Source organism: Leucoraja erinacea, chromosome 7 (assembly GCF_028641065.1).
Source record: "Leucoraja erinacea ecotype New England chromosome 7, Leri_hhj_1, whole genome shotgun sequence".
NCBI lineage: Eukaryota > Metazoa > Chordata > Chondrichthyes > Rajiformes > Rajidae > Leucoraja > Leucoraja erinaceus.
The window spans coordinates 46,330,514-46,355,492 of NC_073383.1; the positions used below are offsets into that span (position 1 = coordinate 46,330,514).

General features: G+C 44.9%; 1 protein-coding gene across 7 annotated transcripts in view; it reads left to right on the forward strand.

Annotated features, from left to right (window-relative positions):
• Nucleotides 1-24,979, forward strand: part of ube2f (ubiquitin-conjugating enzyme E2F (putative)) — a 101,683-nt gene that overhangs the window by 42,819 nt on the left and 33,885 nt on the right. For 6 of the 7 annotated variants that reach the window (XR_008723750.1, XM_055638471.1, XM_055638468.1 and 3 more), the window contains one exon: nucleotides 19,785-19,850. The exons of the other annotated variant lie outside the window; for it this stretch is intronic. Coding sequence is in view for 5 of the 6 variants with exons in the window: in XM_055638471.1 (XP_055494446.1) it covers nucleotides 19,785-19,850 (66 nt within the window). In the remaining variant the exon portion in view is untranslated. The remainder of the gene's footprint in view (nucleotides 1-19,784; nucleotides 19,851-24,979) is intronic. 7 annotated transcript variants of the gene reach the window in all.

A 24,979-nucleotide genomic window follows, 5' to 3' on the forward strand; every position in this document is an offset into this window, starting at 1 on the left:
GCCGGACTAGCCCCCGGCTCCGCGGCTCCAAATCCAGCGACGCTCCGCGAATGTTGGAAGAAGGCGGCCACAGCGCTCCGGAGCTTGCCGCACGGCGACCCGGTAAGGCATGCTCGCTCCCCGCTGGTATCCCAGCGCTGCGACGTCGCCGACTCCCGACATTCTCGGAGCTGGGACGTCTGGCCGCGGGCCGCGCTGGATTTGGAGCGCCTCGCAGCCAGGGGTAGAGTTGCCGGGGTCGGAGCTACAACCAGCGCCGCCCACGGCCGGACGGAGCCCCCAGCTCCGCGAGGTTGGGAGTCGCCGACCAGGTAGGTAGGGGACTAAGAATTAAAGTTTCCCCCTTCACCCCTACACCACCACCACCACATAAAATCCCTCCAAACTAACTGACTAACATTTATGCAATGATTCTCCCGGTCTCCGGGGAGGAGGCAGCTGCTCCAGACTTTTCAAACCGCCCGCGCTACCTACCTAATCTACGCTAAAAATCTTCCATTCTGAAATCCGAAAAAGTCCGAAATCCGACAAGTGTCTGGTCCCAAGGCTTTCGGATAAAAGGTTGTGCACCTGTAGTGCCAGATCTTATAAGCAGGTCCCTCAATAGCATTGCAGCTGTAATTAGGAACCAAAGCTATGGCTCTCTGTCAGAGTGGTACTGAATTGCACTTTGTAAATGTGGGCATGCAATACATGTTGGTAGGCCTTTTGTGCTATTAATACAAATTACATGGCGAAGAGGCTGTGTTTCTGTCAGCCCGACAGATAGTAACTTGTGTAACCAGGGATTATGTCTGAATTAGAGCCAGACCTGCCGAAAGGGTGGGCAAGGTCTTTGAAGCATTCTGATGTGATGAGAGGCCAGTGAATGCCGTTGGTACAGCCTGATGTATTGAGTGGGCTGACAATGTGGATGGAAGGTTGATACTCCAAATAAAGACACCTGGAAGGGACTGGGAAATATGGAAGGGAGGAGGTGAAACAATGCTATCTGACACTTTCTCAGTAGTGAAAGGGAATGCACTCTGTGGGTGAGTGCACAGGAGAAGCAATCTAATTGGAATTATTTTTAAACTAGATGATATAATGTGAGTGGGAGTCATTGACAGGATCGCTGACGGCAGTGAAGCAAGAATGGAATTCATTAATGCAGATAACTGAGAATCACGTCGCAGAGCAAAGAGACAATGCCAGATTTCATAATAGATAATGAGTCTGAAATAATTTCTTAGACAAAGTGTAAGGCTTGCAAGAACCACAATATGATGCATTTAATTTTGAGAAGAACTCCCACACAAACCAAAGTTTAAACTTAAATATTAATGCCTTTGAAGGAATGTGACCCACAGAGCACAGTGGAAATTTGTTGAACAAAGTATTGTGGACAATATGAGGTCAACATATAACACCTGGAGAAAAATGTTCCATATACAATTAGGCAGGAATGGTCAACAAATGAACAGAAAATATATCTTATGGACAAGATAATGACAGAGTGAAAAATAAAGCTTTAAATGAAATCAGGGGAGGGGAAATTTACAAATTTAAAGGATAAGGCATTAGAAACATAGACATAGAAACATAGAAAATAGGTGCAGGAGTAGGACATTCGGCCCTTCGAGCCTGCACCGCCATTCACTGTGATCATGGCTGATCATCCAACTCGGTATCCTGTACCTGCCTTCTCTCCATACCCCCTGATCCCTTTAGCCACAAGGGCCACATCTAACTCCCTCTTAAATATAGCCAATGAACTGGCCTCAGTGCAGGGAAAGGAAATAAATAGTGATAACAAGTGTATTAGAAAGTGGCAAAGCATACAAATGGAAGAGTTTATCTCTTATTGGCGTCAGAGAAGGGAAAATAGTAAAAAGACAAAATTAAAAGCTCTTCAGAATGTAGACGCATTTATAATAAGATAGACAAATGTGAAGGCACAAATAGAAATAAATATGCTGCAATGTTACCTATGTTAGGAAGTGAGTGAGGAAATAGGAAACATGCAAAATGAACTGGGTAGATTGATAGTTAAGAGTGGATTGATGGCAGTGAAGAAAACTGTACCTTATCTAAGAAAATTAAGAAGCAGCATCAGTGCGTTAAGAAATAGCAAAGGGCAGAAATTATGGGTGGGAATTTTCTATATTCCCTCAGCAATAGTGCTGATGTAGAAAATGGTAGAAATCTGAAAATTAAAGAAGCATGTTACAAGAACATACAGTAAATATAGCAGTTTAATTTGGGCAGACCAAATTAGCAGTAGCAATATGGAGAATGAATTACTAGACTGTGTATGGGATGGCTTTCCAGATCAATTTGTTGAGAGCCCAGCTGGAGAACAGGCTATATTCGATCAGTTACTGTACAATGAGAAAGAGTTAATTGATGAACATTTTAAGGGGCATTTTGAGAAGTTTGATCATAATATGAATGAATGAATATCTTTATTGGCCAAGTATTCACATACAAGGAATTTGCCTTGGTGCTCCGCCCGCAAGTGACAACATGACATACAGTGACAGTTAGGAATGACACATAAAACATTAATAATAAAACATTATTGATTTTACTTCGGAGTCACGTGAGTGACTACGTGAAGAAGGGCCGTCTGTCTGCGTGCGCGTCATTACGTCTGAACGCAACGCGCGACGGACTGGCAGAGGCACTGCGTCCTCCCAGGCCGTTAGGATGGGCAGGTAAGGAAAGTTGAATCACTTACCTGCGTTCTTTCGGGCTTGAAACGTTTTGTAGTTTCAGGGCCCAGATATCGAGGATACGGTCCGCGGAGAAGTCGGCTGCCGAAGACCGCAGCATTTCCCAGTAGCGGGCAACGGTGTGTTTCCCCGACATTTAGCGCCGGCAGCTGAACCGGCAGGAGACTTGTTGCAGGAGGAGAGCTACGTTGGTGGTCCTGCAGTACGGGAAAATCCACCCGCAAGTCAAACAACCCGTTGACTCAGAAGAGTCCGGGGAGGGAAAGGGATACCCTCCCTCAACGGAGAGTGTCTGAGGACGACTCTCCCACATAGGAGCAACTTTTTGGAGAAGTTGCTCCAACAATGACCTGCTCTAAGGAGAGAGCTGTGTCAGCCCGAGGCCTACAGCAGGCAGTGCCGGGAGCCTTGCATAATGGGGCAACCCAATGTCTTCCCCATTGGAGGGGGAAGTACATATGGAACATATGTTACAGAGATAGGTTGAATAAGTTAGGTTTTTATTCTCTGGAGCGCAGAAGGTTAATGGGGGACTTGATAGAGGTCTTTAAAATGATGAGAGGGATAAACAGAGTTGATGTGGACAAGCTTTTCCCTTTGAGAATAGGGAAGATTCAAACAAGAGGCCATGACTTCAGAATTAAGGGACAGAAGTTTAGGGGTAATATGAGGGGAAACTTCTTTACTCAGAGAGTGGTAGCGGTGTGGAATGAGCTCATAGTCATACGCCTCTAGACGATCATCCCTGCGCTCCAAGGAATAAAGTCCTAACCTCTTAACCGCTCCCAGTAGCTCAGCCCTTCATATTCTGGCAACATCCTTATAAATCTTCTCTGCACCCTTTCCAGCTTAACAGCATATCTATTATTATATTAAAAATCTGTGGCTGCCGCCTGCCTGCCGGCTGCCTTTCTTCCTTTTGATTTGCTGCTCCTTCCTATCAGCTTCCAACACACTTCAAAACAAAGTTGCAAGACAGGAACACTCTGAACTTTTCACCTCAATGGGATATCACAGCAAGTGCTTCAACAGGAGGGGTGAGGGCCAATTGGTTTTGCAATTGGAACTGCTGCAGTGGGCAGGGGAGGTGGAATTGGGAGTTTGTTTTCCAATCCACTGCTGAGGGGAGGCAGGGCAGGGGCTGGAACCTTGCATTTGGGGAACGGGTTCAGTTCCGTTGGAGGAGACGGGTGCATGGTGGAATATTGGGTTGGGGGATCACACCATTGGGTGAGCAGACCCAACGGGTCTGCACTTGGTCTAGTTTCCTATAAAAGAGTGTCTAAAACAGAACACAATACTCTAACAGTCTATGGCCACATGGGGTTGGGGGAGGGGTCTCCAAAAAAAAATGTTGTAAATCAGTATATCTGGGCACTAAAAATGTCTCAATCGCTGTTTGCAGAAGAGAGTTCCACATTGCTCTCAAATCTCAGTCATAGTCAAACAGCATGAAAACAGGTCCTAGTCTGCCCAACCTTGCCCTATAGCTCTAGCCCTCGAGTCCATGAAGCATTCGCATAAATCTTCCCTGCACTCTTTCCAGCTTAACAAAATCAACAAAATAGAGAGAGTACAGAGGAGATTTACTAGAATGTTGCCTGGGTTTCAACAACTAAGTTACAGAGATAGGTTGAATAAGTTGGGTCTTTATTCTCTGGAGCGCAGAAGGTTAAGGGGGGACTTGATAGAGGTCTTTAAAATGATGAGAGGGATAGACAGAGTTGATGTGGACAAGTTTTCCCCTTTGAGAATAGGGAAGATTCAAAACAAGAGGACATGACTTCAGAATTAAGGGACAGAAGTTTAGGGGTAATATGAGGGGGAACTTCTTTACTCAGAGAGTGGTAGCGGTGTGGAATGAGCTTCCAGTGGAAGTGGTGGAGGCAGGTTCATTGGTATCATTTAAAAATAAATTGGATAGGCATATGGATGAGAAGGGAATGGAGGGTTATGGTATGAGTGCAGGCAGGTGGGACTAAGGGGAAAAAAAAAGTTGTTCGGCACGGACTTGTAGGGCCGAGATGGCCTGTTTCCGTGCTGTAATTGTTATATGGTTATATGGAAACCACTCTGAATCAGAGTACAAAAGCGGGGGGGGGGGTGAAACCTTCCCAGGGACAAGCAGAAGAAAGGAAGTAAGTAAGTAACTTTTACTTATATAGCACTGTTTAAGTTAACTTGCACCAAAGAGCTTTACATAAAATAAATAATAAGCACAAAAGAAAAGAAATACTTCTGCAATCATCCCCACTGGGTGCTTCCCTGGATAGAGATCTAGAAAATGTCCCCTGCTCTGAGGAGAGGAGCATTCACGGTCAGTTTTCAGTCTGACCCAAAGCAAGAATCTCATTTAGGCCCGCTGGAGGGGCCATGTCAGCGCAGGTATCCTCAGGGGCCTGCGGGCAGCACCTGTTTTCAGGGCTACCTACAAATCTCACTCTCAATGGAGGGGAGTGTGAGTGATCAGTAGGTAACTGATCTCGAATTACAATACTATACAATACCATTTATTTGTCATTTGAACCTCACATAACGTTCAAACGAAATTTGGTTTCGAGATCAGTAGGTAACTGATCTCGAATTAAAGTATGAACATACTGAAGCACATGCATATGGCCTCAAGAGACAGCAGTTGGCAGAATATCCGCACAAATGCCGGCAAGGGAACAGCGCTATCAGGGTGACTTTGGAGAAACCAGCCGCCGAATCCTCTCTTCAGGTAAGACCAGAAGAAGGAAGCAAAAGTTGTCGGACCAATCAAGGTACCAACGACAAGCAAACTTCATCAGTAGGCGACAACACAACCCACACCTCCATAGGGAGTAAGCAGTTCACTGAAGCCGGCGATAGCTTGAAAGCTGGGCACGGAAATATGATCAGAGTCATCTTTCAAGGCAGACTCAGAATTATGGCCAGAATTGTCTGACAAGGCAGGCTCAGTATGATAAGGTTTTCAGACCAAGACCCAAGCAGAGGTCAGGAGAAACATGGAATCCACACTTCCTACCAGTCCAACTGCCAATCAAGGAGAGAAAAGGAACCCGCATCAGGGGCCTTTGGGCTTACCACAAGAACACCAGTAGCCATGGATCTGGGTAGGTGGGTCTGGGTTTACTGAAACAAGGGATTGTGGACCAGTTACATGTTGGTAATTTTACTCTTGTGTTTTTGTTCAAAATGACAATAACATGAATTTCAGATCTGGTTTTAAAAAACAGATAACAACATGTGATTATTTTTTACTGCACAACATACATAGGTTCCAAGCAGACTTGGAACTCGGACCGGAATTGTCTTCAAGGCAGGCCCAGTATTTTGGGCAGGATTGCCTTCCAGGACGGGTGACAGATGGAGGATGTCACTTCATCCAGGTTTAACTCATTTGTGCAGTACAGACTTTTAGAAACAGCAATTTTTTGTTACGGTCTAACTACTGTTTTATAGGAGCTTCCTATAAAATGGTCACATGGCATGCATCGACCTCAAAGATGCATACTATTCGGTGTCTATTCATTAAGAACAGGAGATATTTGAAGTTTAACTGGATGGCATGGCTCTGCCAAATGGGTTGACATCAGCTCCTAGACTATTGACTAAACTACGGAAACCAATTCTGGGACTACAAAGGTCTCAAAACCACATAGTAATGGCATATTTGGAGGACATTTTCATTTTGGAGTCACCAAGAACTGGCAGAAGCATCTGTCAAGCAAACCAAAACCCTGTTTGAAAGAATTGGTTACCTCATCCATCCAGTTAAATCAAAATTGACACCTACAAGGGTAATTAATTATCAAAAACAGTAAATATGTTGGTGACTTTGCCTAGGGGCAAACGACAATATTAATTAAGCCTGCAATGACCAGATAGTCAAATTCTAGCCATCTATCAGGCAAACAGCGAGTGTAATTGGCAAATAGTAGCTGCATTCCCAGCAGTACGTACGGGCCTTTGCATTACCAGAACTTACAGCAAGCAAAGGAACGAACACTCAGATTACATGCAGGCCGAATTGGCAAACTATGGATTGCCAGCAGAGGCCATTGTTGAATAACTATGGTGGATAACGAATGGGAGACAGCTCAGGGAAATTTTGCTCGAAAGCCATCGAGGGTTCTTCAGACCTATGCAAGCGGCTAAGGATGGGTAGACACCAACACAGTCTAAAGCTGTGGGGGCAGATGGAATGAGCAGGAGTCTGTAATTCCTCAACACATGGAATCAATTACCCAGAATTGTTGGGGGCACAATATGGACTCAAGGTTCTCTGTAGCGATATGCAACCGGTGCTTGTTCAAATTCAGATTGATAACACCACTGCGGTGGCATATATCCATTAACAAGTGTGGTGTAAAATCTGTATCTTACGACGGATTGTCGAACCTCATTTGGCACTGGTGTATAGAGAGGAATATTTGGGAAATCTACGAGGTAGATATAACACGGTGACAGATGCTGGATCACGAATGTTTAATAACAACACAGAATGGATGTTGAATCAGACAGTATTTAACAAAATAACTACACGATTTGGCATACCAGATGTTGATCCGTTTGCATCTAGACTAACCATTAGTTACCCAGATATGTGTCCTGCAAGCTGGATCCAGGAGCAAAGCAGTGGATGCTTTCTCCCTCAATTGGGGAGGAATGTTTATGTATGCTTTCCGCCAATTTGTCTCACAAACCGATGCTTGACAAAAATCAAGGAAGACTAAGCCACAAGCATATTGGTAGTGCCAGATTGGCCTACGCAAGCCTGGTCCCCAAAAATTTTGGGAATTATAGTCATAGAAACATAGAAATTAGGTGCAGGAGTAGGCCATTCCGCCCTTCGAGCCTGCACCGCCATTCAATATGATCATGGCTGATCATCCCGTATCTGCCTTCTCTCCATACCCTCTGATCCCCTTAGCCACAAGGGCCACATCTAACTCCCTCTTAAATATAACCAATTAACTGGCCTCGACTGCCCTCTGTGGCAGAGAGTTCCAGAGATTCACCACTCTCTGTGTGAAAAAAGTTCTTCTCATCTCGGTTTTAAAGGATTTCCCCCTTATCCTTAAGCTGTGACCCCTTGTCCTGGACTTCCCCAACATCGGGAGCAATCTTCCTGCATCTAGCCTGTCCAACCCCTTAAGAATTTTGTAAGTTTCTTTAAGATCCCCTCTCAATCTCCTAAATTCTAGAGAGTATAAACCAAGTCTATCCAGTCTTTCTTCATAAGACAGTCCTGACATCCCAGGAATCAGTCTGGTGAACCTTCTCTGCACTCCCTCAATGGCAATAATGTCCTTCCTCAGATTTGGAGACCAAAACAGTACGCAATACTCCAGGTGTGGTCTCACCAAGACCCTGTCCAACTGCAGTAGAACCTCCCTGCTCCTATACTCAAATCCTTTTGCTATGAAAGCTAACATACCATTCGCTTTCTTCACTGCCTGCTGCACCTGCATGCCTACTTTCAATGACTGGTGTACCATGACACCCAGGTCTCGCTGCATCTCCCCTTTTCCTAGTCGGCCACCATTTAGATAATAGTCTGCTTTCCTGTTTTTGCCACCAAAATGGATAACCTCACATTTATCCACATTATACTGCATCTACCAAACATTTGCCCACTCACCCAGCCTATCCAAGTCACCTTGCAGTCTCCTGGCATCCTCCTCACAGCTAACACTGCCCCCCCAGCTTAGTGTCATCCGCAAACTTGGAGATATTGCCTTCAATTCCCTCATCCAGATCATTAATATATATTGTAAATAGCTGGGGTCCCAGCACTGAGCCTTGTGGTACCCCACTAGTCACTGCCTGCCATTGTGAAAAGGACCCGTTTACTCCTACTCTTTGCTTCCTGTTTGCCAGCCAGTTCTCTATCCACATCAATACTGAACCCCCAATGCCTTGTGCTTTTAAACCCCCTTTTCACGGTGCGACTTGACGCAAGAGGTAACCAGAGTTTGACATCGTGGGAACCTCGTGCGGTAACAGTACGGCATTCGTGGACCACCGTGGCGCTAACGGCATGTAATCGTGTACCTTGGGTACTCGGGAGAAAATTCAAACATGTTTGAATTTGTCCAAGAGTGTCTTGTGCACTTGTGGTTAAGCATTGCAACATTTTATGAACGAAGTGTCCCGTGCGATAGCGGTAGTAACTCTTGCGGTCACCGTGGGAACTCCTGCCAACGGTGAACCCGGAAGTTGGATAGAGTGAATCCAGCCAGTTTGCTATTTACATACAAATCTAATAAAACTAGCTAAGCATTTCATTAATGTCAGTGTGTCTCTTTTTGTCTGAAAGATGGGGGTGTCTTCATTTACTGGCGGTGGGTGTCTGTCACTGAAACAGGCAGGTAAGATTTCGCATCCACCTTGTGTGTCCCTCTCACACAGGCGTGAATGGATGAACTCCGCGGGCCAGACAGCATTTACGGAGAGAGTTCCTCCAGTCATGCCTGTGTGAGAGGGAGGGAGGGAGAGAGAGAGAGAGAGAGAGAGGCAGTCCTGGTCAGTCCTTTGAAGATAGACACCAGTTGCTTGGAGCAACTCAGCGGGACAGGCAGCATCTCTGGAGAGAAGGAACGTAAATGCTGCCTGGCCCGCGGAGTTCCTCCATTCATGCCTGTGTGAGAGTGAGGGAGGGAGAGTGTGAAGAAGGCTCTCGACCCGAAACGCCACCCGTTCCTTCTCTCCAGAGATGCTGCCTGTCCCGCTGAGTTGCTCCAAGCAACTGGTGTCTATCTTCAAAGGACTGACCAGGACTGTCTCTCTCTCTCTCTCTCTCTCTCTCCCTCCCTCCCTCTCACACAGGCATGACTGGAGGAACTCCGCGGGCCAGACAGCATCTACAGAGAGAAATGGACAGCGACCCATTCTTCAGGCTGCCTTATGTCTCTCTCCCCCCCCCCCCCCCCTCACCCCAACTCCCACCCACACACGCGAATGCTGGAGAAACTCAGCGGGTGCAGCAGCATCTATGGAACGAAGGAAATAGACAACGTTCCGCTGAGTTTCTCCAGCATTCGCGTGTGTGGGTGGGAGTTGGGGTGAGGGGGGGGGGGGGGGGGGGGGGGGGGGGGGAGACATAAGGCAGCCTGAAGAATGGGTCGCTGTTCATTTCTCTCCGTAGATGCTGCCTGTCCCGCGGAGTTCATCCATTCATGCCTGTGTGAGAGAGAGAGAGGGGGAGCGAGAGAGAGAGAGAGAGAGAGAGAGAGAGAGAGAGGAGAGAGAGAGAGAGAGAGAGAGAGAGAGAGAGAGAGAGGCAGTCCTGGTCAGTCCTTTGAAGATAGACACCAGTTGCTTGGAGCAACTCAGCGGGACAGGCAGCATCTCTGGAGAGAAGGAACGTAAATGCTGCCTGGCCCGCGGAGTTCCTCCATTCATGCCTGTGTGAGAGAGAGGGAGGGGGAGAGAGAGAGAGAGAGAGAGAGAGAGAGAGGCAGTCCTGGTCAGTCCTTTGAAGATAGACACCAGTTGCTTGGAGCAACTCAGCGGGACAGGCAGCATCTCTGGAGAGAAGGAATGGGTGGCGTTTCGGGCTGAAAGTTTCTTCAGACTGAAAGTTTCACCTCTCAGTAGATCATAAAATGACACAATAATCACGGTCAATGTGAGATACAGTCTTTATTCATATTTGACAAAATAAAAAGACGACTTCTTGCACATATTGAGAGAAGGTGCATCACACCAAACAACATTTGTCTAAAAAAACAGATTATTCTTCAGCTCATTAAAGAGCTCGGGTGAAAAAAACGAATAGAGTGTGTGACAACAAAGTAACATCATTTGTGCCACGTGATTAACTACACTACAGTCCACGATGTTCATTCGGGAAAGATCGGGAGACGGACAAGTCACTCGCACAAATGACAGAATTGCAGAGTACCGTGGGAACTCTTTACTCTACCCCCGTTATATCGTGTGATATCGTGCTAGACCACGACCACTCCACTCTGGCTACATCTTGCGTCAAGTCGCCCCGTGTAAACTAGCCATAAGTTTGTATACTAATCTCTTATGTGGGACCTTGTCGAAAGCCTTCTGGAAGTCCAGATACACCACATCCACTGGTTCTCCCTATCCACGCTACTAGTTACATCCTCGAAAAATTCTATAAGATTCGTCAGACATGATTTACCTTTCGTAAATCCATGCTGACTTTGTCCAATGATTTCACCACTTTCCAAATGTGCTGCTATCCCATCTTTAATAACTGACTCTAGCAGTTTCCCCACTACCGATGTTAGACTAACTGGTCTGTAATTCCCCGTTTTCTCTCTCCCTCCCTTCTTAAAAAGTGGGGTTACGTTTGCTACCCGCCAATTCTCAGGAACTACTCCAGAATCTAAAGAGTTTTGAAAGATTATTACTAATGCATCCACTATTTCTGGAGCTACTTCCTTAAGTACTCTGGGATGCAGCCTATCTGGCCCTGGGGATTTATCGGCCTTTAATCCATTCAATTTACCCAACACCACTTCCCGGCTAACCTGGATTTCACTCAATTCCTCCAACTCCTTTGACCCGCGGTCCCCTGCTATTTCCGGCAAATTATTTATGTCTTCCTTAGTGAAGACGGAACCAAAGTAGTTATTCAATTGGTCCGCCATATCCTTGTTCCCCATGATCAACTCACCTGTTTCTGACTGCAAGGGACCTACATTTGTTTTAACTAATCTCTTTCTTTTCACATATCTAGCCAGTAATGGCTGTACCCAAGAGCAGGGACCTCCTAGTGAACCCAGTTATAGAAACATAGAAACATAGAAATTAGGTGCAGGAGTAGGCCATTCGGCCTTTCAAGCCTGCACCGCCATTCAATATGATCATGGCTGATCATCCAACTCAGTATCCCTTACCTGCCTTCTCTCCATACCCTCTGATCCCCTTAGCCACAAGGGCCACATCTAACTCCCTCTTAAATATAGCCAATGAACTGGCCTCGACTACCCTCTGCGGCAGAGAGTTCCAGAGATTCACCACTCTCTGTGTGAAAAAAGTTCTTCTCATCTCAGTTTTAAAGGATTTCCCCTTATCCTTAAGCTGTGACCCCTTGTCCTGGACTTCCCCAACATCGGGAGCAATCTTCCTGCATCTAGCCTGTCCAACCCCTTAAGAATTTTGTAAGTTTCTATAAGATCCCCTCTCAATCTCCTAAATTCTAGAGCGTATAAACCAAGTCTATCCAGTCTTTCTTCATAAGACAGTCCTGACATCCCAGGAATCAGTCTGGTGAACCTTCTCTGCACTCCCTCTATGGCAATAATGTCCTTCCTCAGATTTGGAGACCAAAACTGTACGCAATACTCCAGGTGTGGTCTCACCAAGACCCTGAACAACTGAAGTAGAACCTCCCTGCACCTATACTCAAATCCTTTTGCAATGAAAGCTAACATACCATTCGCTTTCTTCACTGCCTGCTGCACCTGCATGCCTACTTTCAATGACTGGTGTACCATGACACCCAGGTCTCGCTGCATCTCCCCTTTTCCTAGTCGGCCACCAGTTACAGGAAGCAATCATCCACTACATGAACGTATAACTTGTTGGTCTGCAGATTCTGAGGCCATTTCAAGGCATAGGACTGTCCGAACAAATACAACACAGTTTGGATATCGGATGTCTTGGAGTTCCTATCAACTGTACTATAACTATAAACTAAGTTATAGTGCATCTATAGTGCCAGAGGCACACTCTTCTCCAATCTGATGCCGGAAGCAGGGCACTGTTCGATAGGAATGCACCCCTTTACAACAAAATTCATGAAGGGAATTTACAATTTAAGACCTCCAAGGCCAAGGTACACTGACACATGGGATGTGAGCATGGTACAAACCCTACTTTGACAGTGGGGACCGCCTATAACTAACCCTGAAGATGGTATGCTGACAAAGAGTCCAGACACTGCAAAAGCTACGGTTGGACTACATGACCACCAATATGAACAACATAACATTCCTAATCAGGAACCTGATAAAACAGAGCAGGCCAGGAATGCCAGGGATGGAGATCGAGTTCTTGGCATATCCAGAGGACCAACGGTTGTGTGGGTGGCAACATACTAACACCACTATCTGAGAGTTACGGAGAACCTCAGAGGCTCCGGTCCTCATCAGCCATAAAAAAAAACAAATAAAAAAAACAAACAAAACCACACCAAAAGGTGTCAACTCAAACCATCTCCAGATGGTCAAAAGAGGTAATGGCGGTAGCAGGAGTAAACATTTATATAGTTAAATCTCACTCCACCAGGGCTGCATCTACGTCGGCAGCAAGAGCTATGGACGTGCCCCTTGACGACATCCTAGTGGCTGCAGGATGGACGAATGAAATAACGGTCCACCGGTTTTATAACAAACCCATAACCGGACTGGGGGTGTTTGCACGTACAACTTAAGTTCTGTCACTTAGTTTCCCCCCCCAAGGTTGGGAGGGGTAACTTTTTAAAAAACTTTTCTTTCATTTAAAGCATCAGTTTCTTTACTTAACTACCTAATGTCTGAATGCTTTAATGATTACACGCATCCATGGTCAATCCATTCAATGTGTGACGCCTGGATTCATAACCGGCGTAAAATCACAGAACTTTGAAATCTTCACGTAGTCACTCACGTGACTCCGAAGTAAAATAGTAAGATTAAACGAGAACTTACCAGTTTGAAGTTTGAACTTGATTTTATGAGGAGTTATGATGAGCGATTACATGCCCACAGCTCCCACCCTCATACTATCAAGGTCATATGGAAGTTCTAGTTTCTTCACAATCTTACTATTCTCAGGTCTTCTTTTTATCTTTGATTTAACACCGCTGCTTTGAAGATTGACGCGCACGCAGACGGACGGCCCTTCTTCACGTAATCGCTCATCGTAACTCCTCATAAAATCAAGATCAAACTTCAAACTGGTAAGTTCTCGTTTAATCTTACTATTAAACGTGTGAATTAAATAAAACACCAGAGCAAAAGGAGGCTACAGATTTTTGGTTGTTGAGTAGAGCTACTACTCGTGGGAAAAAAGCTGTTTTTATGTCTGGCTGTGGCAGCATTGACAGTCCGGAGTTGCCTTCCAGAGGGAAGTGATTATAAGAGTTTGTGGCCATGGTGAGAGGGGTCAGAGATCATCTTACCCGCTCGCTTCCTGGCCCTTGGAGTGTATAGTAGAATGATAGAATGCCATTAAGATTGAAAGTGAGTTGCTCCAATCCAAATCCAAGGACGTTAAATCTAAACAAAGCAAAGAGAAAAGACATGAGATAAAAACAAAAACTGCTGGAAATACTCAGCAGGTCAGGCAGTATCTATGAAAAGAGAAAAAATAATTAACATTTTGGCTTTGAGGTTCTTTGTCAGAACTGGGAAATAGAGAATACAAGGTAGTTTTTTGTTGCAGAGAAAGTAAGGGAGGAATGGGTTGAACAAAGGACACTTCTCTCGGTTGAGACAAAAGGGTTAACATAGCAGCTCAGTGGTGCAGCTGGTAGAACAGATACTTTGCCGCTCCAGTCATCCGTGTTCAATCCTACTCTCATCTAATTTTTTTTTTGCCGTAATTGATTCAAAAGACATAATCAGATTCAGAAATTGTTTCTATCTACAAAAATCCTTAGGACATATATTTAAAACATTGGTTAAAGAGCCATGGTGATAAGTTGAAAAAATAACTTGCAGCAAATAGTGATCATCTGAAATTTACTGCCTGATGGAATGATGGATGGAGATTCAATAGTTGCTTTCAAAGATGAATTAAATATATACTGAAAGAATATATTCCTGAATATAAGACTGTGGGGAATGAACTGGGATGAAACTGACAGGATTGCTCGCTCATACAGTGAGTCACTGCAGGACCAATAGACCAAACAATCTCCATCCAAGATACGGCATTCCATGATTAGATGACCTGTTTCTCTGTTGCAACACTTAAAGCATATATATTACTGCTATAACATACTGTTTTGAGCTTTTTCTGCTGAAGTAGTCAATAGGTGATTCCTGCACTGTATTAACTGATCATTTTGTTCATAAGCAGACTGATCAAGTTGTTTCTTGACTGAGAGTGTATTTCTGGGCTGCTTTTGCATTGCAGCTGACTGAGAGTCACTGGGCTGTTTCTGAGATTTAATAGTCTGATGTAATGGTTTCAGAACTAATGTTCTATATTTCAATGGTTGTCTTCATTTTGGGATGATCTCCATTCCCTCAAACCCATCTCTTGTTTACTGTTGCTTACACTAGTGTGTGAGTTGTTAGCTTATTTGACCATAGTGTTTGGGCTGTTTTTGTGCTGTCACAATTGATCGTTAAAAGGGTTCTGTGTGTGAGCAATATTATTTGATTATATTTTTCTGTAACAGGCTGATTCGATTTTTCTGGCTCTGTATTGGAATAGATGATTTAATGGGTGTTTCTGAGTTGTAGTGGTTTGTGATTGGATCAGCTTCAGTGCTGAGAGTCAATCTGTTTCTGAGCAGCAGAGATCCAGAGATGCTGCTTATCCCGCTGAGTTACTCCAGTATTTTGTGTCTATCTTCTGTGCAGCAGATTTGATGACACAGCTTTAGCACTCACTCCACAATCTAAATCAGTAACATCTTCCAGGTTGCCTGTTTCTGTGTTGTAGTGGATTGTGATCCAATAGTCTTTTTCTGTAGTGGAACAATTGGCGGTTCACTGGTCTACGTTGCATTAAACGGTGTGTTGATCTACAGCTTGTTTCGATGCATTGTTTCTGTACTACTGCAGTATGATGTTCTTTAGCCTCTTTCCATTCTCTTCCGGAACATAAATGTGATTCAGTGGGCTATTTACATATTTTAATAATCTTATTCAATGAACTATTTCTATAATATAACAGGTTATGATTCTGAACTATATTATTTCTTTACTTTATTTTAAAAGTACGTCCTTTTATTCTGAGGGTGCCCCCTCTGGTCCGAGACTCTCCCTGGAAACAAACTCTCCACATCCATTATCTAGGCCTTTCATTAGTGCAGCGTAGGTTAACCAGGTTAATTCCTGGCATGGCAGGTCTGACATATGATGAAAGAATGGGTTGACTGGACTTGTATTCACTGAAATTTAGGATAAGACGGGATCTTAATTCCAGTCAGCCACGAGGTATCCCCTGATCTTCAAGAGACAGAATACTTAACCCTTTAGTCCTAGAGTATCCCCAGTTCTACATATTCTCAAGAGTGGTGGGTACATGGAATGAGCTGCCAGAAGAAGTAGTAGAGGTGGGTGCAATTATAGTATTTAAAATACTTTTAGACAGGTACATGAATAGTAAAGTTGAGAGATATGAGCCAAATGCAGGCAAAATTCAACTTGCAATGATAGGCATCTTGGTTGGCACAAATTAGTTGTGTCAAAGGGTTTGTTTATGTGCTGTATAACTCTTTATATCGTTTGCTGTACTTAGATGCTCACTTTTTCACATTTTAAGAATATATTTATCTGGTGAGCAATCCATCTCAAGTTTGAAGATCTTAAATTTAGGACAGACGTTTATTGCTCAGATGTTTGGCCCTTTGTCAATCTAGCACTCTTATCCTCAATATTATTCTGTTCTCAAATGGTAATGTTATAAATACCCAATTGCTCTCTTATTTTATCGACATTTTGTTCCATCGAGCTTCTCTAAATGTCATGATTTTTCTGTAGATTGATGTATCAAACTATCCCAGGTTACAGTTTCACTGTGAGATCCATAGCATGCAAGTTGACTGCTGCCATATCCTGTAAGAGGAAGAGGATTTCTTGGAATGTATGCGGGATAGTTTTCTAAACCAATGAGAGAGCAGGCTATTCTAGATTGGGTATTGAGTAATGAGGAAGGGTTAGTTAGCAGTCTTGTTGTGCGTGGCCCCTTGGGCAAGAGTGACCATAATATGGTTGAGTTTTTCATTAGGATGGGAGAGTGACATTGTTAATTCAGAAACAAGGGTCCTGAACTTAAAGAAAGGTAACTTTGAGGGTATGAGACATGAATTGGCAAGATAGACTGGCAATTGATTCTTAACAGGATTGACGGTGGATATGCAATGGAAGGCATTTAAAGACTGCATGGATGAACTACAACAATTGTTCATCCCAGTTTGGAAAAATAATAAATCAGGGAAGGTGGATAACTAGGGAAATCAGGGTTAGTATCAAAACAAAAGATGAAGCATACAAATTAGCCAGAAAAAGCAGCCTACCAGAGCACTGGGAGAAATTCAGAGTCCAGCAGTGGAGGACAAAGGGCTTAATTAGGAAAGGGGAAATAGATTATGAAAGAAAACTGGCAGGGAACATAAAAACTGACTGCAAAAGCTTTTATAGATATGTGAAGAGAAAAAGATTAGTTCAAACAAATGTAGGTCCATTGCAGTCAGAAACAGGGGAATTGATCTTGGGGAACAAAGACATGGCAGACCAATTGAATAACTACTTTGGCTCTGTCTTCACTAAGGAATACATAAATAATCTGCAAATAAAATAGCAGGGGACCGGAGGTCAAATGAGATGGAGGAACTGAGTGAAATCCAGGTTAGCCGGGAAGTAGTGTTAGGTAAATTGAATGGATTAAAGGCCGATAAACCCCCAGGGCCAGATAGGCTGCATCCCAGAGTACTTAAGGAAGTAGCCGCAGAAATAGTGGATGCATTAGTGATAATTTTTCAAAACTCTTTAGATTCTGGAGTAGTTCCTGAGGATTGGCGGGTAGCTAATGTAATCCCACTTTTTAAAAAGGGAGGGAGAGAGAAAACGGGGAATTACAGACCAGTTAGTCTAACATCGGTAGTGGGGAAACTGCTAGAGTCAGTTATTAAAGATGGGATAGCAGCACATTTGGAAAGTGGTGAAATCATTGTGCAAAGTCAGCATGGATTTATGAAAGGTAAATCATGCCTGACGAATCTTATAGAATTTTTCGAGGATGTAACTAGTGGAGTGGATAAGGGAGAACCAGTGGATGTGTTACATCTGGACTTTCAGAAGGCTTTCGACCAGGTCCCACATAAGAGATTAGTATACAAACTTAAAACACACGGTATTGGGGGTTCAGTATTGATGTGGATAGAGAACTGGCTGGCAAACAGGAAGCAAAGAATAGGAGTAAACGGGTCCTTTTCACAATGGCAGGCAGTGACTAGTGGGGTACTGCAAGGCTCAGTGCTGGGACCCAGCTATTTACAAGATATATTAATGATTTGGATGAGGAAATTGAATGCAACTTCTCCAAGTTTGCGGATGACACGAAGCTGGGGGGGCAGTGTTAGCTGTGAGGAGGATGCTAGGAGGCTGCAAGGTGACTTGGATAGGTTGGGTGAGTGGGCAAATGCATGGCAGATGCAGTATAATGTGGATAAATGTGAGGTTATCCACTATGGTGGCAAAAACAGAAAAGTAGACTATTATCTGAATGGTGGCCGATTAGGAAAAGGGGAGATGCAACGAGACCTAGGTGTCATGGTACACCAGTCATTGAAAGTAGGCATGCAGGTGCAGCAGGCAGTGAAGAAAGCGAATGGTATGTTAGCATTCATAGCAAAAGGATTTGAGTATAAGAGTAGGGAGGTTCTACTGCAGTTGTACAGGGTCTTGGTGAGACCACACCTGGAGTATTGCATACAATTTTGGTCTCCTAATCTGAGGAAAGACATTCTTACCATAGAGGGAGTACAGAGAAGGTTCACCAGACTGATTCCTGGGATGTCAGGACTTTCATATAAAGAAAGACTGGATAGACTCGGCTTGTACTTGCTAGAATTTAGAAGATTGAGGGGGGATCTTATAGAAACTTACAAAATTCTTAAGGGGTTGGATAGGCTAGATGCAGGAAGATTGTTCCCGATGTTGGGGAAGTCCAGAACAAGGAGTCACAGTTTAAGGATTTAGGACCGAGATGAGAAAAACATTTTTCACACAGAGAGTGGTGAGCCTCTGGATTTCTCTGCCACAGAAGGTAGTTGAGGCCAGTTCATTGGCTATATTTAAGAGGGAGTTAGATGTGGCCCTTGTGGCTAAAGGGATCAGGGGGTATGGAGAGAAGGCAGGTACAGGATACTGAGTTGGAAGATCAGCCATGATCATATTGAATGGCAGTGCAGGCTTGAAGGACCGAATGGCCTACTCCTGCACCTAATTTCTATGTTTCTATGTAATAGGTTTACTGATAATGCCTAACTTGTAAATGATGCTCTGATTTATAATTATATATTTATTGGTTATTATTTCTATAATTATACATTAATATTTAAAGTTACTACCAGAGGGATGGCAGTAGGGTTTTAATCTGGGAGAGGAATCGATTTGACAAGTAAGTTAATGTAGTGGAAGGTTTGGCTTCACTGGAAATGGTGATGTAACAAGGGATTCGGGAGAGTTAATGTACCAGGAAGGTCAGCATTGATGGAGTTGCTGTGCAAGGGTAATGGGCAGATTCCTCAGATTCTGGTGAACTTCTACCGCTGCACCATCGAGAGCATCCTTACCAACTGTATCACAGTATGGTATGGCAACTGCTCTATCTCCGACCGAAAAGCACTGCAAAGGGTGGTGAAAATTGCCCAATGCATCACCGGTTCCTGACTCCCCTCCATTGAGTCTGTCCAAAGCAAGCGTTGTCTGCGAAGGGCGCTCAGCATCGTCAAGGACTGCTCTCACCCCAACCACAGACTGTTTACCTTCCCACCATCCTGGAGGCGCTACAGGTCTCTCCGTTGCCGGACCAGCAGGTCCAGGAACAGCTTCTTCCCTGCGGCTGTTACATTATTCAACACTGTACCTCGGTGATTGCCAATCACCCCCCACCCCCCCGGACACTCCTTCCACCAGGAAAAAAAATAATTGCACTATTATGACTGTATGCACGTAAATATATTTAGTTATTGCTCATATTCTATGTCGCTCTTCTAGGGAGCTGCTAACTGCATTTTGTTGTTGTCTCTGTACTGTACACTGCACAATGACAATAAAGTTTGAATCTGAATCTGAGCGTGCTTTTTTGCTTGACATGACATGATATGTTTCTTGACTGTGATTCCATTCATTCCAATTATTGGTTTTATTTCTGCAGGTACATGCAAACTGGACTTTCCTGATGCAAACAAACTTCATTCCTTCCAGCTGAATGTCATGCCAGGTAATCTTTACTAACCTGGTCATAAAACTGCTTGGCTTTGATGTTTTATATAAAAAAAAACAAATTGTTTACGTGCATTTTTTTTAGGGTTTTATGTGGCACAGTTGTTTCATTGCTACATGATTTAAAGAATACAATAATGCTATAATTTAAAAGATTAGTAGCTGGGTGGGCGGCGCGACTCACGTCGCAGCGGCCTCTGCAGTCCGTCTGCCTTTTTATTTCTTTTAAAATCTTTCCCCTGCACGGAGAACCCGACCTTTTCCTTGTCGGGTCTCCGTTGTCGTTGAGCAACGTGGAGCGGCCTCCAGCAGGAACGACCTAGGGCTCCAGTCGTGGAGCTGCGGACCTACTCACCATCGTAGAGATGACCGAGTTCGGAGCGGGAGGAGCGGTGGTGGCGATCTGCTGTGACCGGACCCTCGGAGATTTGGAGGCTTACCACAGGTCTGGTGGACAGTAATACCGGGAGCCCGCGGGTCCCTGCTGGGAGACCGCTTTTCGGGGCTTCCGCAACGGCGACTTCTCCCGCCCAAGTTGCGGGGTCGCAGAGTACCTGGAGCAGGGCCTTACATCACCTGGCGCGGCGTTAATGGCCGCGGGACAATTACCATCGCCCGCCGGGGGCTTTGACTGTGACATCGGGAGGGGAATTGGGGAGTGCAGGGGAGGGATAAGTCTTTGCCTTCCATCATAGCGAGAAGGAGATGCGCTGTGATGGATGTCTGTGTAAATTGTGTTGTGTCTTGGGTCTTTTTATTGTGTGTATGACTGCAGAAACAACATTTAATTTGAACCTCAATGAGTTTCAAATGACAAATAAAATTGTATTGTATTGTATAAATAATACTTTCATCTCTGAATCAAACATGGGTTCAAGAATCCCCTTATAAAATTGAGCACATACACTTAAATGATTCGACTAATAGAGTACCAAAGATGGAGCACGGTTGAGGGAAATTGGATCAGTGTGTGAACTAATGAGCCAATGATGCACTAAGAGGTTGAGTAGTCTCTATGCTACAAATTCTACCAGCTGTGCATGTATAGTATGGCTAGATGCTTCAACAATTGTGGTTTGGATACACAAACTTAACTGATAAACCTAATGGAGGTGCTGCTCTGTTGGAGCTATAATCGTTGACTCAATTTTTGAAATCAAGAGCCTGCATCCCATCTGATAAATGCGAAAGATTCCATGACTGAATTACAGGATAGTTTTCCAAGCATCCTGACCAACATGTATCGCTCAACATGCCTAGCCAGATTCCCTACATTATAGTAAGATTGCATCTCCCTGATAGGCTTCATAGTATTTTGGAAGACTTGGTTTTGTGGAAGTTGCTATATAATTGCAAATTCTTTTGAGACACTTTGGAAGGTTTAACAATCTCTGATTCAACACCATCGTTTAGCAAACAACTCTGGAATTTATGCTCCTGTACAAAACTGCAATCAAAGTATGTGAAAATCAAACCAAAAAATACTGTAGATAGATAATAGACAATAGGTGCAGGAGTACGCCATTCGGCCCTTCGAGCCAGCACCGCCATTCAATGTGATCATAGCTGATCATCCCCAATCAGCACTCCCCATATCACCTGACTGCTATCTTTAAGAGCCCTATCTAGCTCTCTCTTGAAAGTATCCTGAGAACCGGCCTCCACCGCCCTCTGAGGCAGAGAATTCCACAGACTCACAAATCTCTGTGTGAAAAAGTGTTTCCTTATCTCTGTTCTAAATGGCTTACCCCTTATTCTTAAACAGTGGCCCCTGGTTCTGGACGCCCCCAACATCGGGAACATGTTTCCTGCCTCAAGCGCGTCCAAACCCTTAATAATCTTATATGTTTCAATAAGATAGCCTCTCATCCTTCTAAACTGTATATAAAGCCCAGCCACTCCATTCTCTCCGCATATGACAGTCCCGTCATCCCAGGAATTAACCTTGTAAACCTACGCTGCACTCCCTCAATAGCATTAACCTCCTTCCTGAAATTAGGGGACCAAAACTGCACACAATACTCCAGATGTGGTCTCACTAGGGCCCTATACAACTGCAGAAGAACCTCTTTGCTCCTATACTCAACTCCTCTTGTTATGAAGGCTAACATGCCATTCGCTTTCTTCACTGCCTGCTGTACCTGCATGCTTACTTTCATTGACTGATGAACAAGGACCTCCAGATCCCGTTGTACTTCCCCTTTTCCCAACTTGATACCATTTAGATGATAATCTGCCTTCCTGTTATTGCTGCCAAAGTGGATAACCTCACATTCATCCACATCAAACCGCATATGCCATGCATCTGCCCACTCGCCCTACATGTCCTTCACCCTGCATTCTCATAGCATCCTCCTCATAGTTCACACTGCCACCCAGCTTTGTGTCATCTGCAAATTTGCTAATGTTACTTCGAATCCCTTCATCTAAATCATTGATGTATATTGTAAATAGCCGTGGTCCCAGCACCGAGCCTTGCGGAACCCCACTAGTCACTGTCTGCCATTCTGAAAGGGACCCGTTAATCCCTAGTCTTTGTTTCCTGTCTGCCAACCAATTTTCTGTCCATGTCAGCTCTCTACCCCCAATACCATGTGCCCTAAATTATCAATAAAAATCACGTTTTTTATCTTTAAAATAACTTAAGAACAATGTTAGGTTAATGAAAAGGGAAGAATTTGATTAAAACTGAGTTTTTTTTAAATCACGATTTTTTAATGGAAATGAGATTCGGGATCCTATTGCAATGTCATTGGCTGATGGGCAAGGCATGTTGAAAAGCGTTTTTTGCAAAGTTTAAAATGTCAATAAATTGTAAAATATACCATCAATCTGAACAAAACTCAGATTTACATCACAGTACAATGGTAAGTAGGATGGGTCAAAAATGTTAGTGCTATCGTGTACCAATTTGGCGGGGTTTTGGGATATTACGCACACGCATGCACTCAGGCATACAAACAAACAAGACCCCTCCCCTCCTCCATTACCTCACCATCCCTCTTCCTACCCCTATCCTCCTCCATTCCACGTAATTCCCCAGCACCCCTTCCCCCTCCTCCTCACTCTCCCTCTTCTTTCCCCTCTCCTTCCCTCCCCACTCGATCGCTCACCTCTCCCTCCCTCTCCATTCCCCTACCCTCAGGCACTCCCTCCCTCCTTCCATAACCCCTCTCCCCTCCCTACACCCTCCTTTCCCTCTATCCCCTTCCTCCCCCACTCCTCACCTCCCACCTCTCCCACCCCCCCACTCTCCCTCCTCACTTCCCCCACTGCCTTTCTCTCCCTCTATCCCCCACTCCCTACCTCCCACACTCCTCCCCCCCCCTCCTTTCCCTCTCTCCCACCTCCCTACCCCCTCCCCTCTCCTCACCTCCCCAGGATCTCGATGTAAACCACCACCTGCCCCGTTTTCTCCACGACGTCGACGATGAAGTTGTACGTGAGGCGGGAGCTGTTGGGGAAGATGGGCCGAAAGGCCTGAAGCCGGGGGAAAGGGAGGGAGAGGCCAAGGCTGTGGCCTAGTCCTTGCCCCAGGTCCCGCTCCCCTCCCTCCCCGCCGGCCCGGATGAGCAACGCCACTGCCCCCTGACCTAGCCTCAGCCTCTGCACTGCGATCATTTCAAAGCCCCTACGAGGCGGGGGCTGTCAGTGGGGGGGAAGGGCCGAGTGGCCTGGAGCCGGGGGAGGGAGAGGTTGAGGCTGTGGCCTATTCCTTGCCCTAGGTCCCGCTCCTCTCCCTCTCCGCGGGCCCGGACTCCGCCGCCCCCAGAACTCGCCCCAGCTTCGGCGGCGAGGTCATTTTAAATCCCGCACACGCGGAAACCAGGCCCACTGAACGCGTGGGGAGACATTCAGTTATTTTAAAATCCGCACGCGCGGATAACCTCAGTCACTCCTTCCTTCCCTCCATAACTCCTCTCCCCTCCCTACTTTCCTCCTGTCACTCTGTCCCCCTGCTCCCCCACTCCTCACCTCCCCCATCCCACACCCCACAATGAAAAAAAAATTGAATTCTCAATTAAAATCACGATTTTATTAAAAAATGGGTACATAAACAAGAAGTATTTTTTTGAGGTGTGCATAATTGAATGTAAAAGTGAATGAGCTAGCGAAATGGAAAAAATGACGGACTTTCATGACGGAGTGCTGGCGGACCAAGGAATCAAAGGCCGAATTTGGCGCACACACACACACACACACACAATCTGACGCACACACACACACACACACACACACACACACACACACACACACACACACACACACACACACACACACACACACACACACACACACACACACACACACCACCACACCCACCCCACACACCCACACACCCACCCCCCCCCCCACCCACACACCCACACCCACACCCCCCCCCCCCCCCCCCCCCCCCCCCCCCCCCCGGGCCCTGTTACACGGGAGAGGTCTGGTCCCCCAACGCAATATTCCACCACTCACCCATAACCCCCACGGGAGGTCTGGTCCCTCAATACAACCCGTTCCCTAACGTAAGATTCCACCACTCGCCCGTTTTCCCAATGCAACCCGTCCCCAAAAAGCAAAATTCCAACTGCGCAGAGGCTGCTCATTTTGCCTTATTCACCCTCTCTCATTTTAAATTAAAGAAAAATGCAATTGCACATGCTAGGGCTAGCAGGACTCTGACTCCTTCATTTGAAAAAAATGCAATTTGGTCATGTTAGGGCTAGAAGGACTCGGTGTACTTGGATAGCAACCTTGTTGCGAGCATGGCTACAATCCCATTGTGACGTCGTATCTTTAAAGACGGGGAATTTTCTCAAATTGGTGTTTTGTAAATTAAAAAATATTAATAACATAAAATATAACATAAACTTGAACGCAACTTGATACACTACACAGCAAAACTATTGTGAGTAAGGTGGTGCAAAACTTTTAGCGCTATCGTGTACCATTTTGGCGTAGTTCAGATCATGAAAAGCTCGATCACAAACAATCAAACGTTTTTTAATTGTAAATGAAACCTCTCCCCTATACTACCTGACTGGCACGACAAGTGGAAAAGGGATTTATTAAAGCTTAAAATGTGAATAACTATTAAAATATAACAATTTAAACGTTAAAAATGAGATTTATTCAGTT